This window comes from Leuciscus leuciscus (genome assembly GCF_965113295.1).
Source record: "Leuciscus leuciscus genome assembly, chromosome: 19".
In the NCBI taxonomy this organism is placed as follows: domain Eukaryota; kingdom Metazoa; phylum Chordata; class Actinopteri; order Cypriniformes; family Leuciscidae; genus Leuciscus; species Leuciscus leuciscus.
The window spans coordinates 29,540,642-29,556,817 of record NC_138743.1 but is presented as its reverse complement, the minus strand read 5'-3'; the positions used below and the strand labels follow the sequence as shown (position 1 = coordinate 29,556,817).

Sequence of the window (16,176 nt, the reverse complement as noted above, 5' to 3'; positions counted from 1 at the left end):
AGTAGGCTACCTTAGCATAGTAGGTTACAAGGGGGGCTAACGGCACGAAACACATTTGCTTTTCTTCCAAGAACATGGATGTTGCACGAGTTGTTATTTGAAGACCAGGAGCAAAACATTTTGCGACAGAAATACAAAAACATATTACCAAAATACTAATTTTGTGGATCGACTACTGTCTGTAATGTGGATTGTAATTTTTAATCGACCTGTGAACAGGCCCGCCCACAGAAATGACTGGGCCCCTGAAAAGGTCCAGTGAATGGGCTACTCATATCATGCATGTGCTCTCTCTCGCTCTCTCTCTCTCGCTCTCTCTCTCTCTCTCTCTCTCTCTCTCCCTCCTACATTAACACATACATTTAACTGAGAGAGACTCAGGGGTGGGTATGCAGCAACAATTTTATACTTGAAAGAGTATATTTATATACTTCACATTAAAGATGTGATTGGGCCAGCCCAGTGACCATCAAGAAAAGAACCAATGGGCCGCTGATACGCGTTTCATGGGCCGGTGTGTCAGAAAAAAAAAACTAACGCTGACTTTTTTTGACCAATGCATTACACTGGCAGTAACCCAGCGCCGCCGATTAAGCAAAACAAAACTAAACAAATGTACAGTTTTATGGGCCGTTATGACAAAAAAAGAAAAAAAGTATGAGATGCATCGGCCCAAAAAGCACGTCGGCCCACTGGGAATCTCCCGGTAGTCCCGATGGCCAGTAGCCTACATGCCTGGACGTCACACTTTAAATCCTACCTGTTGCCTTTCACCATCCACTTATTTAGCTGCTGTTGCATCAATTGACATGCCATCTCCTTTTCCCTCTTTCTTTTTCTATTTTTAGCCCCCGACAGCTTTTTTGCTTTATCCATCTTTTTCGACGACAACTCACTACTCCTTCCTGCTGCTCGCTCAGCGCTGACGGCGCCCGCGCCCGCTCGCCAGCCTGCTCAGACCATTTTCAGGAAAGGGGTGTTTCATTATGACACAGGCTATATTTTACTCGAGCAAAATTACATAAAATGCTTTTTTTTTCTTTCTCACTTTCAACAATTAATGTTGCTATTTTGGTTCAAAATTAAATATGGTAACCTTTGCTTATATTTGGGATGAACATAATTATAGCTGGACTGCATGGGCCCCCCCTAGCGGCTGGGCCCCAGAAAACGTTCCCCTTTATCCCCCCTTATGGCGGGCCCTGCCTGTGAATGGGACGACATTCTATTCTGAAACTGTCGTCGGAGAGCGGGCACATGCTTGTCTACGAGTGACGCTGCGGAGCGAGCAGGAAAACATGGAGCGGATGAGCGGAATCAGTGGATCTTTAGCGGAGCGATAACAGAACGTTTTTATGGGAATCTTCTGGAGGGTTAGGGAGGGGGGCGAGAGGGGCACCTCAGCTGATGAGGGCAGAAGGGCAGTGGCTCTAGCCACCGGGCCACCCCCCTGTGCACGGCCCTGCTTTTACTATTTCTACACTGAATGGGATTATATCATTTTTTAATGAGCAGCTTTTTCTTTCCACCTTTTTGTGTGGAGCAGAACTGTGCTCCTGGCCAGCAGGGGGCAGTAAAGCTCACAAACCGGACGCTAGTCAGTTAGTAGAAGAAGACTTGCGACTAGACGGTAATGTCATTTTGTTATTTTCTTGAAAATTCTAGTTTGTAAATTCATAAGATAGGCGTATGCGTTTGGAGAGACGCACAGTATGTCAAACGTTTGTAACGATTACAAACATTCATGATGTACTGCTAACTTTTTTTATTTCTAATGTTCAAAACAACTTTGCCTTTTGTCCTCAGATAGAAACAGACGCTTTAACTAAAGGAACAGCAGTGTTATCACATCCCGTCAAAAATGGTTAACGTCTTAAAAGGAGTTCTCGTTGAATGGTAAGTTTCACAAATCACAAAAACTCTTTAAAGGTGCGTAGAGTAATTTATCTCACATTTAAAAACAAAGAAATCAACAGTGACTTTTAAAATTATATATGTTGGAAATCATGTACACTTAAATTAAATTAGACTTTTACATGGAGCGAGTCACCACATGCCATTGGTAACATCGCGTGCTCAGCCAAACACAATGACTGTAACCAGTTATTTAATATTTGCTTGCGGTATAAATAATAATGGCTGACAGTGACTACTAGAGTGTATTACTTAAGTGTCATCTGTAACTGAAAACCTTTGCTTTTGCATGTGACTACACCGTTGTCTCATCTTATCCAGTCGATGCCTAACAAACAAAATCATTCTGAGTGCACCTTTAAAATAAAAGTCATGCGTCATTGCACCTTCATTTGTGGTTCTTCTTTTAAAATATGAAACAGTGACCCAGCTATGAAGCAATTTCTTCTATATCTGGATGAGACGTCAGCGTTGGGGAAGAAATTCATCATCCAGGATTTGGATGACACGCATGTTTTCATCCTAGCTGAAGTTGTGCAGATTCTCCAGGAGCGAGTAGGAGAACTGATGGACCAGAATTCATTTCCCATCACCCAGAAATAAACGCCTGAATCTGACAGCAGACCCTACAGTCTGTGAGACCAGATGGATGTGGAGATTCTTCCAGCACAATTGCACAAACACAGATGCAACTGAAATGTATAGATGACTGCCCACCAGAATGATGCCTATTCTCCTTGGTTTAATTTGACTGTGTGGCATAAGTTCTTCCTCTGAGATAATTATAATTATGTGCTTTAAGTTGCCCATGTTTCAAAGACAGTTTCTTGAATCTTTGCTGTGTTCTCAAAGTATTATTAATGAATTGTTTTGAGTGGAAAATCGCATTGGCTGCAGAAAGAAACAACTAATTGTATATCAATTATTTTTTTCAACATTTCGAAATTGTTTAAAAAGTACATCATACTACTGAAAGCAGATGGTTGAAGGCAGTGATATTTATAAACATAATACAAGCATCAAATAAAAAAAAAGTAAAGACAATATAACAAGTGTTCTTAGCATGTCCTTAATTTGTTTTCCGGATGCTTTGCCGATATACTGACAGGTACCAGACTGTACAGTTTCAGGCTCTCTTCCAGTGATTTCTCAACAGATTTCTAGTGAAACACCAGATCAAGCCACTGGCAGAAGGATAATATATGGTATTTAGACAATTGAGATGTTGTCAGGAAACTGGTGAAAGATTTTATCTTGGAGTGTGAGGTGAAAAACAGCTAAATCAGATAACCCGAGTCAATGGCATTAAATTTCCAAAATGTACTTAATGTATTGGCTGAGGAAGGGAAAGTGGTGCAGTAAACCCTTGGAATTACCTAGGAGTTCACCTAAAAATTTTAACTCACTGGCTATACAACACCGCAATAAGGTGCTATTTCCTTTATTTTTGTTTCCAACGAAGACCTTTGTGTGGAAGTAAGAGGAAGTGTTATTTTGGGTTAGACCAAGAGCTTTGCAGTGTTATTTTGTTACCAGGTACCTAACAGCTAGTGTCTGTCTGTCTGTCTGTCTGTCCATCTATCTAACCTTTCATCTATCTATCTATCATCTGTCTGAAAAAATTACTTGAATGGTACTGCACAGACAGACAAAATTTAACAAATCTCAATGCTATACTAACAAAAAATATACAGAACATGTACAGAAATAATAAAAAAATGCTAGGCAATAAGACAAGATAATCAGTGACAAAATAAGACAATAAAATGACATTTTTTACATTATGAAGTGTCCAGTATTCTTACCTAACACTAACATAAGTGATAAACATTAGTTAAGATGTAGAGCAGTCTTATGGCATTGGGGTAGAAACTATTCCTGAATCTTGTGGTGCTTGTTTAGAATAGTCCTGAGCCATTGGTGACAGTGGTCGTTCATGATGCGCTTTGCCTTCTTGAGACAGCATGGAATAGATGTCCTCTGCTGCTGGTAGTTGTGTGTGTGCCAATTATTTTCTGAGCTGTCTTAACAACCCTTTGTAGGGCTTTCCTTTCCAGTGTGGAGCAGCTGCCATACCATATCAATCTGTTTAATCTATCTATATCTGTATATCTGGCTGTCTGTCTGTGTCTGTCTATCTGCCTGTCTGTGTCTATATGTCTGTCTGTCTGTCTGTCTGTCTATCTGCCTGTCTGTCTGTGTCTATCTGTCTATCTATCTGTCTGTCTGCCTGTCTGTCTGTGTCTGTCTATCTGCCTGTCTGTCTATCTATCTGTCTGTCTGTCTGTCTGTGTCTATCCATCTGTCTGTCTATCTATCTGTCTGTCTGTGTCTATATGTCTGTCTGTCTAGTGATCTATCTGTCTGTCTGTCTGTGTCTATCTGCCTGCCTGTCTATCTATCTGTCTGTCTGTGTCTATATGTCTGTCTGTCTGTCTAGCGATCTATCTGCCTGTCTGTCTGTGTCTATCCATCTGTCTGTCTATCTATCTGTCTGTCTGTGTCTATATGTCTGTCTGTCTGTCTGTCTTTCTAGCGATCTATCTGCCTGTCTGTCTGTGTCTATCTGCCTGTCTGTCTGTCTATCGGTCTGTCTGTGTCTATGTCTGTCTGTCTGTCTGTGTCTATCCATCTGTCTGTATATCTATCTGTCTGTCTGTGTCTATCCATCTGTGTGTCTGTCTGTCTGTCTAGCGATCTGTCTGTCTGTCTATCCGTCTGTCTGTCTGTCTATCGATCTATCTGTCTGTCTATCTATCTTTTTGTCTGTGTGTCTGTCTGTGTATCTGCCTGTCTGTCTTTGTCTATCTATTTACATTTACATTTATGCATTTGGCAGACGCTTTTGTCCAAAGCGACTTGCATTACATTTTAAGGTTCACATTTACATTATTATCAGATCTATCTATCTATCTATCTATCTATCTATCTATCTATCTATCTATCTATCTATCTATCTATCTATCTATCTATCTATCTATCTATCTATCTATCTATCTATCGATCTATCTGTCTGTCTATCTGTTTGTCTGTCTGTGTCTCTGTCTGTCTGTGTCTTTATCTGTCTTTCTGTCTGTCTGTCTGTATCTATCTATCTATCTATCTATCTATCTATATATCTATCTATCTATCTATCTATCTATCTATATTCTGAGTCCAACCAGAGCCAAGCAAGTAGTAAATCTGTAGTTGTTTATTTCAAATGGTAGCCTACTTAAAATATTATGAATTTGATTGCCTTTATAACAACCTTTTTAAAAATCTATTTTAAAGATAAAAATAAAATAAACTATGTTGATTTTGGTTTGTGAACTCAGTCACTTTAAATGTTTACGCGTTCATACCGCATCTGTGTTAGTCACACACTGTATTTGCAACGCATTTCTGAGCCCCTTGTTCTCCAGACAGCGCAGATGAGGCGCTCGGTTCTGTGTGAAGTTCTCGAGCGTGCGCACATCCACCTCCACTCACGCACAAAGCGCTTCTGCTCAGGTTACTGTAAATGAGACCTCCAGTCTTACTACAATTACCTGTTTAATGGACTAAATAGCCAGCAGGACCATAAGCCATAATATGAAGAAACGCTACATGGATATAGGCAGGCTACGGAAAATGAAAAAGATTAAGCTCACAGAGAAGATTTCCGAAAGGTATGACAGCGCGCGCGCTGCTTTGTTGTTTTGTTATTGCTCTTATTCGTCTTCACCTGAATGGCTCGCGCTTGGCTATTCATAGCGCGCTCAACGGATTGACGCAAACAAACAGCATCTGCTGTTATGATAAGAAATCGGGGTTTAATTCAGAGCGAAAGCTCGCTGTGATTTAATGGATGAACGCAGGGCCGAATCTATAATATTTCGTGTGGAAACAGTGCAGCGGGCCACGCTGCTAACAACACATTTAAATAACAAAAATATCCGCCACTTAACCTTAGCATTGCATATTAAGAAATGTTATGGTATTTCATTTATTTCAAGCTCTGATATTAATGAGCCGAGTTATTATGTTGTTTGATGCAGTGTCATCCAAGTAGTCTTGTTATTTCTTCATGACAATACGATGTCTGAAAACACAGACAAACTGACAAGGGCCTCTGACTAGACAATATGCGCGCAGGAATGTCGTTTATGTAATATATTTTTTTCTCAGAGATTATTTTGTTTCTAAGCTGTATAATGTGCCGTGAATTATGCATATAAATTAATATAGCCTGACATTTAATAGAGCTGTGTTCTTAAGTTGTTGGGTGCGTTTTTATTCGATCAGGTTTGCTGATTTCAGACTATTGTTCCTAGTGAGGTTAACACAGCACACCAGTGTTGTCTGAACTGACCCCGTCTCTGCTTTATAGTGTCATCTGGACAATAGCCTCCTGTGTTTATAGCTACGCTTCATAGTGAAATGAACGTGCGCAGATTTCTCCTGAAACGGGTTCTTGTTCTTTAAATAGCCATGGCAACACTGTAGATTCGACGTTTAGGTGCTGATGCAGAAGATGAAATGTTGCCATGGTTACCAAACACAAAAGGATGTGGAGAGCAGAAAGCCCGAACAAAGGAATGGAGCACAATAGACTGTGCGACCAAAACATGGATTGTAACGTCTTCAAGAACTTACTTTCTGGGCCTTAACATATTCTGGCTCATGTTTCTTTTGAAATACAGAACAGGCTTGTTTGTTTTTGAGTCAATAGGAAGCAAAACATTTAATAATAATACTAATAAAAGTATAAACAGAACGCGCGTTTCTTTCGTAGTTCTGACTTCTGTTTTGACTTTAGTAAAACGTCAAACATATTTATTTTTTATTAATAAATATAATTCACCCCCCCCTAAAAAAATCAGTTTTTGATATAATTCAAATAACACTGCAAAATCATGATTCTTTGTGGGGGGGATTACAAGACTAAAATTGTAATTCTATGTCCTGTTTTCAGCGCTTACTCTGTTCTGAAGTTCATGATTGTCTGGATGCTGGTGCTGTTAGCTGACTTTGTTCTGGAGTTCAGACTGGAGTACCTGTGGCCTTGCTGGCTCTTTCTAGGGACCGTCTACACCACCTTCCACTGTCATGGACTGGTAGGCAGCATGCAATTGTATTGTTTACTTTTAGAATAATAACAAAACCCGGTCTATGGTAAAAAAAATTCTTGTTCCATTTTTATTTCCTAATATATGATATATCAATTTTATGTTCTGCTGCATTTGTGCATTTCAAATGACATAAAACCAGACTTAAAGAAACTAACCTCTGCTTTTCTTTTACAGGCCATCTGTGTGGTTTTTGTGTGTGCAGCATTTACCCTGGACTTATTCTGTTTCATTTTTGTACCCTTACACTGGTTGTTTTTTGCAGCCAGCACATATGTCTTACTCAACTATATGTGGCATACAGGTAAGCCTTAAACGCTTCTAATGAAGTTGCCAATTCATTAACACTCACAGATAAAGTCTGTAAAGTTGGTTTAACTTAAGAAAAATTAAGTAACCTGGTTGCCTTCAATTTTTAAGTTTATTGAAATTAAAAACTTGAGTTAATGCAATGATTGGTTAAATCAACAGAAATTCAAAATATTATGTTATCTGAACCACGTAAATTGATTTGACAAAAGAAAATTGTTGTGATAACAAATCATGAAAATAATATTTTACAGTGATGCACCTGAAAGTATTACAGACTGTCTATAAACGTATTTATGTATTTACTTACTTACTCACGTACTTACTCGCAGAGAAGGGCATCTGTATGTCAACTGTGACATTATGGATACTCCTAGTGTATATGGAGGCCTCTCTACGGTTGAGGGACCTGAAAAGCCCTCATGCAAATCTGTCCCATCTATTTGCTGCACACTGGTAGGTCCTGATTGTCCATTTTAGAGCAAATTGTAATTTGGGGTTTTAAATGAACAACAACTTTACCAGCTGTGTTTCATACTGTACAATAATTATTTCTTCCAGCATTGGTTATCCACTAGTGTATATGGGATTTGATGCAACCTGCTACTTCTCCAGTATGTTTAAGCTGCGTACTCAGAAATCTGTTCAGAGTGACAATGACCTCCACATGGATCTCCTGCAACAATCCCTACCTCCTTATATGCACCTGTACCCAAAATTGTGGTTGGAAGGTACGTGAAATTTATTTAACGGTACCATATAATAAGAGACATATTTCCAAAACTATGTTCAGGAAGTCTGTTCAATAGTTTGATATTGTTTAAAGAGACCATATTATATCCTTTTATAAAGTCTAGATTTAGTTTTTGGGGTCTAGAATATGTTTTCATGCTTAAATGTTCAAAAAAAAAATGTCCCCATATTTTACATCGTAATTTGCTCTGATTGGTCAGCTGGACCAGTGCGTTGTGATTGGTCATCCACTTTGATTGTGTTTTGGAAAAGTCACGCCCCTTTATAACCATGAGTTTCAACACACCCTCATCCCCCCCCTCCCCCCCTTTTTTTTTCTTCTTTTTTTTTCTTCTTTTTTTTGTGTGGATGTGTTATTTAAATGATATATAGTGTGACGTACATTCATGGAACAAAACTCAAGACTACAATCAAGGCTTTTCAGGGGGTTTAGAAACAGTACAGGCCCGTTCACACCAAGGAGTACACTCCACACCACAACTACAATAGCGAATATGCGAAACAATATCGCTGAAATCACTTTTAGAATGATTTATTTCAACAACAAAAAAATCAAAGCCAATCAGAATCCATGCTTTCAGAGCTCAAGCATTTAAAGTGGCGACGACAAAACTGCAGCACATGCTCTGAAATAAACAGAATTATATCCTCCGCTGGTGTGGACGCTAATATAGTTATCGTTACAGTTATCGTTCTCGGTGTGGATGGGCCTTAACTCCCTTTGGAGCAGACTTTCTGCTTTGTAAAACCTTTGCAGACATTTTTCATGCTCAAACAGCAACTTTACACATAATATAGGGGCGGCAGTGGCTCAGTGGTTCATGTAGATTGTCTACAAACCGGAAGGTTGGTGGTTCAATCCCCGGTTCCACCTGACCAAGTGTCGAGGTGTCCTTGAGCAAGACACCTAACCCCAGCTGCTCCCGACGAGCTGGATCGCCTTGCATGGCTGACACCGCCGTCGGTGTATGAATGAGTGAGTGAATGGGTGAATGTGAGGCAATATTGTAAAGCGCTTTGGTGGCCATTGGGTCTGTGAAAGCGCTATATAAATGCAGTCCATTTACCATTTAATATCCAAATATTGCTCAGAAAATCTATTTGAATGAAGACATAGTTTGCAATTCAATTTAGTAATCAAAAATAATTTCATTAAAATTGTACAGATCCCAAATATAAGGTGGCCAAATCCAGGCCGACGCAATACCAATGTCCATCTGATGCCGTCACCTCAGAAGACAAACAAAACATGGAAGACTGCCTTCAAATCCACAGACTTCCTGCGAGACACGAAAGAGACACAAATCCACAAACTCCAGGTCCCAAGCATCGTGGAGGTGAACTTCATTTGGACTCTACATCCATGTTAGAAACGACTGAAAACCTACCTCAGGAGGACCAGAGCAACAAAGCTCAAAGACCCTCCAAGAGCTCCCTGCCTAAAGTGCATCGAGGTTCAGTGAATATCCCTAATAGCAAAGGGGAGAAGAGGCAGAAAGCCCCCAAAGCCATCAACTCGATAGGGGACTCTGCCGAAAGGTGCTCGTCGAACATCTCACCAAGTCCTCCAAACCCACATGCTGACCAGATGTTGAAGTATGTTTGTTGTTTCATTTCTATATGTACTGATTCAGCTCAAAATTCATAGGTTTGCAGATGGTTAATGGATTTTGAGTCCATTTACACAGTGAACTCCATCTGTCTGTTCCACAGGCTGGAACAAGAGATGAGGAAGCTGAAGGGAGAGCTGCAGGCGAGCAGACAGAGTGAGCAAGAGCTGCGCAGTCACATTTGTAATCTCACCAACAGTGAACACAGTCTGCGCCCTGAAGTCTCTCTGCTCAGACATGCAAATGAACTGCTGCAGAACAAGTGAGTCCTCTGATCTCTTCCTGTTGGTCTTGGCATTAGTGCTATGGTTATTGTTCGGTCACACTGATTGAAGATTGACTGCTTGATTTGTGTTTATACATCGAACAAATGGGGTTTCTTTTTTTATATTATATAACATTAAAATTTGAATCGTTTTTCACCATGACTTTTATGTATAGATTGTATTACTCTTGTCTAAGACTTTTAAACAAACTATGAAAATCCCTTATAAAAAATATTATTTATTTTACTTTTAAAAACGATGGTAATCTAAACAAAGACTAAATTACACATTTCATTATTTATTATGTGAAAATTATTAATTTACTACCTTCCCACAACTGTGGCGCCATTTCCATCGCAATCACCAAATATTTGTCCCAAGTGTTACCAAGAAAAAAAAAAAAAAGATTTTTACAAAATACCACTAGCATACTTTGTGTAAGCTTATGTAAAAAAATTTTTTTTTAAAGTGTACAAATATATTTTTTTTGTATTCAGAATACATAAAATGCTAGCTCTGAAATTAAACAGTGCCCAAATTACACTTTCTTTTTAGCTTCCTATTTATCAAAGAATCCTTAAAAATGAATCTCGGTTTCAGTATTGATAGTAAATTAAATGTTTTGTGAGCAGCAAATCAGCTTATTAGAATGATTTCTGAAGGATCGTGAAGACTGGAGTTATGATGCTGAGAAAATTCAGCTTTGCCATCACAGGAGTAAATTACATTTAAAAAATATATTCAAATAAAATACTGTAATAATATTTCACAATATTACTGTTTTACTGTATTTTTGGTCAAATGAAAGCAGCCTTGCTGAGCATGAGACTTCTTAAAAATAAAAAAAAATAAAAAATCACTTGAACAGTAATGTATACATTAAAAATAAATGAACCGTTTTTTATTGTAAGAGTATGTGTAACTTGACCAAATCTAACGCTGTTCCTTTAAATTCTTTGGTGCGCTGCTGTGCAGGATTCAGTGTCTCACAAAATCCAGACAGAAGGACAAACAAAACTGTTCCTTGCTGGAAAAGAAAATCAGAATGGAAACAGAGGCTCGAGTTGCAGTAGAAAAACAAACTGCAGAAGTCAGAGCCCAAAAATTTGATGAAGCAACAATGTTACTCCGGAGCGCATCACATAGGTAATTGTATTTATAAAGCAAGAGTGCAAGAGGCATTTATGTGCATATTAATCATGTTTGTGTGATGTTAAATGATGCTTAATCTGTGTCTTTGAGACTAGGTCTAATTGCCTGCTTTTCAATTATGGTTATAATTGGCAGAATAACCCTCAATTAAAAATAGCAATTTCAAAATAAACCTGTAAATTGTTATATTTTTTCCATCCACTGTAGGCAAGAACACAGTGAAACTCAAATGTTGAGGAAAAAAGCTAAAGATCTAGACTCAGAGTACAAACAACTACAGCTGGAATATCAGGAGAAAGAAAATCGAATGATAGCTCTAGAGAATGAAGTGGAGGTAAAGGACGCGGTTCGTAGATCTGTTCAGTTACATACTGCATATTTGTGGTTCATATTTTTGTGTTCTTCATGTTATGTGGATCCGGTAGCTTGCTTTCTGTGGTGTTCAGTCCGTGGATCTTTTTTTATTTTTTTTTATTTTTTTATGGTTTGGAATGCTGATTCTGTGTTTTTCCTTGCTGAAAAATCCAGCATTTCTGGTCACAAGCATCAGGTATGTTTTGCATGCTGGGAAGTGGGAACAGCATGGGATGATTATTGGTTCCCTGAAAGACCAGCAAAATACCAGCTCTAACCAGCAGAAACCAGCCTGGACCACCATGGAATTTATGCTGGTTTCTGCTGGACTTTTTCAGCAGGGTTGCTTTGTTTTTTTAATTTTTTTGTCATTATTTCTTGTTCCTTGCCCAGTTTAAATGCTGTAAGTGCCATCTGTTATATAAACCATGCCAAGACAGAAACCACGTCTTTCAGAAACTACTGTGCATCATGATAATTTTTGTATTATGAATTTAATTCAATAGTTTTAATGTTCTTCTCTCTAATTGGAAAGCATTTCCAAATTTTTTTTGTGTTGGAATTGATAGAGTAATGCAAGTCTGTATGCAACATTTGAATGTATACATGTACAAAAAAATGCACAATATTTTCTGTAATTAGTTCAATAAACAAATTAATGCTATATAATAATAATTTGCTTTTAAAATTTCTAAACTTTTTTTTTAATAGATGACCATCCAGAAAATGTATGATCTACAACACTATATACTCCTTTTAAGCTGAAGACAAACATGTAAAAGTGAAGTGTGTAATTATTTACCTCTAGTGGCAACCAAAGGAATGACAAAAATCATTCTTAATAATTCCCTGTTTCTGCATATTTCCCTGCACACTATGCAAAAGCAGAGCATCAAATGAGTTGAATGCACAAATGTCCAGTATTTATGTCCAGTCGGAGAAATTTGCATGATTAACATACTGCATTCACAGAGATTCTTAAGTGAGCAGCCAGTGGAAACTATCCCTTGATATTAACACTGGAGCTGAAGCTTAAAATTGCCAGACAACATTCTACAGAACGTAGCATGTAGCATGTAGCATGTTAGTAGAATGTCTGCAGTCACTGTGATTTTGCCAAGTAAGACATGTTCCTGGATCAACATTAAGGGCTTTCGTACAGGGTAGTTATAGAAGCTAATGATAGGTGAAAACACTGATGTAAAAGCTCCTAATCCTGGTTGTAAGCCTAAACTTGGCATAAACTGTAAACTTGTCCCTCAAATCTGATTGGTTGATTGGAATGTTTTTCCAGGATCAACAAATATGTTGATCCAGGAACATGTTGTATTTGGTTCATCAACTGGGTCCATACTTAAAGAATACTTGTATTTCACCAAATTCAGTGCATAGTCTGAAAGTTGAAAGTACCATTTTAAAATCAGAAACCAATTACACACTTCAGCCTTTTCCACTGGAAGTTTATTTGAAACTAGACAAATGAGATTCAATTGTTCATCTGAATTATTCAAAATTGCTCTAATCTTTTATATCACCATTATTACATACTGTACTGTTCTTTTGCCGTCTCATCCGTGCAATATTCTCATGCTCCTCCCCAGACCCTCCAGAGGAACAGATGCAGCGAGCAGGAAGCGGACGCTTTGCTCTCAGCTCTGTCCTCCTTGCAAGACAAGGCTCATCATCTAGAGTACAACCTGAGTGCAGAAACCCGTCTCAAACTAGACCTCTTCTCTGCGCTGGGTGACGCACGCAGACAGCTCGAGATAGCACAAGGTTCATCTCATTTCAAATTATGCCAGTTATCCATCCAAGACTCACAATGCAACTATTATTTCTAAGAATACATGATATATCAATGCCATAATGGCAGTTTTTAGAGATCTTCTAAACATCTTCATCAGTCAACCTTGGATATGTAAAGGTATACTATGTATCTTTTGGCCATCTAAAGGTTAAAAAAAAAAACTGCATGCATTTTTCGGAAAATGTTTTGGTTGTACTTCAGCTCTGCATGACTGCGCGGATGAATTTGACCCTTCACAATAATGAATGCTTGAGCTACTTTTATCTTCTTTTATCAAGTTTCGTAATGATGCGCTAATGCGTTCATAAAATACAGGATTTTACTACAAATTCAAAATAACCGATGTCCAAAATGGCCGATATGCAACTCAGCATGTAGGACCGAATCTAATGAGACCAATGATTTTTGGGCAAACCGTTCAGAAGTTATAAGCAAAAATATGTTTAATATCTCCGGACCAGTAGGTGGTGCTGTGCGGAAATGCTGCATGTCGCCTCAGATCATACTTGTGATGGCATGCATAGATGTCAGATAATAAAGGCTGGATGTCTTGTCCGCGCTGCTGGCCAATGGAGGTCGACGTCCGCACTCGGCGGCCATCTTGCCACAGGGAGCTCGCTCACTCGTAACATTGTGTTTTAATGGTGCATGTACTTTTAAATAACCATAACTTGCTCAATGTTCTACCGATTTTCAAACGGTTTGGTTTGTTATAAACGTCAGAGATGTAGTTATGACACTGCATACATATGAATAATTATAACAGACATGTTCAAGCATTCGGAATTATAGCCATGTTAATAACGTTTGTAAGAAACCAGCGAGATTTCAGCGAGATAAGAGAATTTGTGTTCGTGCTGATCACTCAACTTACTTCAGATACCACAGAGCTCGCCAGAAAGCTTCCCTGTGACAAGATGGCCGCCGGTGATGCCGTTCGAGACTCCGCCTTAAGACATCTAGCCTTATATGGGTATCTATGATGGCATGTCCAAGTTTGGTCTGAATACGCTAAAGCGTTGCGGAGAGACAGCCTTGCATCCAATTTGGCGTGCTCTTTGTCGAATTCATTGCGCGTTATTTGAGAACGATTGAGTTTATCAAAAATCTTTTGATATCTTTTTGCCAGCATGGTCTGAAAATAATCTGATTCGATTTTCGTGAAAATCTGACAAACAGTCTAGGAGTTAGAATAATTATGTTTTTTGGGAAATTACGGCTTGATGCCAAGGGATCAGAGGAAAACATATTTTGTTTCTAGCCCTTATGGTTCAAAAGTTATTTACAGAAATGTAAGTGAAACTTTGGACAGTTGGTGGCGCTAGAGAGATTGAGTTTGCTGTGGTGAACGTTTGGACTGTCCTCTATCAGTGTGCCAAATTTCACAACTTTCACAACCATACGGTTCTATGGGCTGATGCTTGGTCCCTAAAAATGAGTACATTTAGAAATGAACTCAGATTAATAAATGCTATAGAAATATTGTTAATTATTAGTTCATGTTAACAAATGTTTCTGTTACAGACAAAACTGTATAGAATTTTAGTATAATAATATAATATAAATCAATAAATGAATGAATATAAAATGATTATTGGCTTGTCGGTATCGGCCACAATATTAATATCTGTTTTAATGTCTTTCCCTACAGTTAAAATTTTGAAACAAGACCACGAGGTTAAAGAAATGAAGCAGAAGCTCGCTGAAGCGATGGCCGTGGCTCCAGGTATGTCGTACATGACCCCGAGGTCCTCTATGCCTCAGTATCTCAAGTTCTTCAACTCTGAGCGCTACATGCTGAATCCCAGAGCACTCATGTACCAGTGTCTTAAGAAATAAGACCGGGCGAGGACAAATCGGATGGCTTTTGAAGGATTGTTTTGACTCGACATTCCAAACACGGGGGCATCTTTGCTTCAAGGTTTGCCTGAAAACTTCGCCTTTTGACATGGCCAACAGCTTCTAGTGAGTCTACGGCTGTGTTTACTGATTTCAGCAGAGACACTGAGGCTGGTTATAGTTGACCTTGCTTTGAGCCAAGATTCATTCCAGATGAAATCAAAGTTGACTGTAAATACATTGTTGACCAGCGGATGACCAATCGAATGCTGAGCCAACCGCTACGAGCTGCATGGACGGCAAGATATCAGTATGAAAAAATTGTGTGAACTTGATGAGGAGCGCAGTTCATCATGAGGACAGGATATCCTGTGTTGAGTGTAAAACGAAGAGGCTCTTCTTCAGCCATGACAATAACAGGCCAATGCCTCACTTGGTCATTCTGTGCCTCATTATTTATGTGAATTCAATTTATATAACAAGCCAATATCAAATGTAAGTCAGTATGTGAATATTCGAGTGCTTTGTACTGTTTTGTATTCTTTTTACATTACACACATTATACAGAAGTGACCAACACCCAAAAAAAAAAAAAAAAACGTTTGTAGGTTTTCATGTTTCTGGAATCGTTGCCTTTTTTAATGTATCAATGGGATGTTTTTTATGAGAAGTTTATTTTTCTGGCTTGACATACTTTCTTTTTTTTTCTTCTTCTTTTTTTTCTAAACCAAAATGAGATAATGGTTTTATTTTGTAATTCTACTTGTTGGTCTGCATGCCAATTTATGTAAAATGATTGTTTTGGACAAAAAAAGAAAAGAAAAAAGAAAAATATTTTGATGTCTAATTGTGCATTTGTGCAAGGGCTGTTTTCTTCCAATAATTCTGGGAGCAGTAATAAAGTCAATTTAAATGATAATCTTGTATTCTTCTCCATAAGATTTTCTGACAGAAGTGGTTTAAAAATGAAAATTTTGTCATTCACGTTCAAGGTTGTTCCAGTCCTGTGTGAATTTATTTCACATAATGAGTCAATGGGTTTCAGTGTTGCTTTGGACCCCATTGACTTCTATTGCATGGAC

The 16,176-nt window shown here is 38.4% G+C and overlaps 2 protein-coding genes across 4 annotated transcripts; both read left to right on the top strand.

The window, feature by feature from the left end:
• The first annotated feature begins 1,478 nt into the window (after positions 1–1,478).
• gtf2h5 (general transcription factor IIH, polypeptide 5) lies at positions 1,479–2,968 on the top strand. Of its 3 annotated transcripts, none has more exons than XM_082147643.1 (3): positions 1,479–1,630; positions 1,807–1,896; positions 2,337–2,968. In XM_082147643.1, the coding sequence occupies exons 2-3, from the start codon at positions 1,862–1,864 to the stop codon at positions 2,515–2,517; spliced, it is 216 nt and encodes a 71-aa protein (XP_082003769.1). In that variant the 5' UTR covers positions 1,479–1,630; positions 1,807–1,861; the 3' UTR covers positions 2,518–2,968. The 3 variants fall into 3 exon arrangements, with proteins under 3 accessions (XP_082003769.1, XP_082003771.1, XP_082003770.1); XM_082147645.1 differs by having other exon boundaries at positions 1,583–1,630; positions 1,811–1,896; XM_082147644.1 differs by having other exon boundaries at positions 1,588–1,710.
• Positions 2,969–3,830: 862 nt separating this feature from the next.
• On the top strand, positions 3,831–16,013 carry LOC309482296 (macoilin). Its single transcript, XM_082147633.1, has 11 exons — positions 3,831–5,564; positions 6,851–6,992; positions 7,182–7,308; positions 7,646–7,769; positions 7,875–8,044; positions 9,233–9,662; positions 9,780–9,938; positions 10,918–11,088; positions 11,302–11,428; positions 13,050–13,224; positions 14,907–16,013. Exons 1-11 carry the CDS (start codon positions 5,488–5,490, stop codon positions 15,092–15,094), a joined length of 1,890 nt encoding a protein of 629 aa, XP_082003759.1. The 5' UTR covers positions 3,831–5,487; the 3' UTR covers positions 15,095–16,013.
• The last annotated feature ends 163 nt before the right edge of the window (positions 16,014–16,176 follow it).

What these genes read in the sequence shown, in the direction of transcription:
- gtf2h5 (XM_082147643.1), top strand. Translation starts at nt 1,862, where the DNA reads ATGGTTAACGTCTTAAAAGGAGTTCTCGTTGAATG. An exon ending in AAAGGAGTTCTCGTTGAATG is followed by an intron (nt 1,897 to 2,336) that starts GTAAGTTTCACA and finishes AATATGAAACAG; the next exon opens with TGACCCAGCTATGAAGCAAT.
- LOC309482296 (XM_082147633.1), top strand. Translation starts at nt 5,488, where the DNA reads ATGAAGAAACGCTACATGGATATAGGCAGGCTACGGAAAATGAAAAAG. An exon ending in ACAGAGAAGATTTCCGAAAG is followed by an intron (nt 5,565 to 6,850) that starts GTATGACAGCGC and finishes TCCTGTTTTCAG; the next exon opens with CGCTTACTCTGTTCTGAAGT. An exon ending in CCCAAAATTGTGGTTGGAAG is followed by an intron (nt 8,045 to 9,232) that starts GTACGTGAAATT and finishes AAAATTGTACAG; the next exon opens with ATCCCAAATATAAGGTGGCC.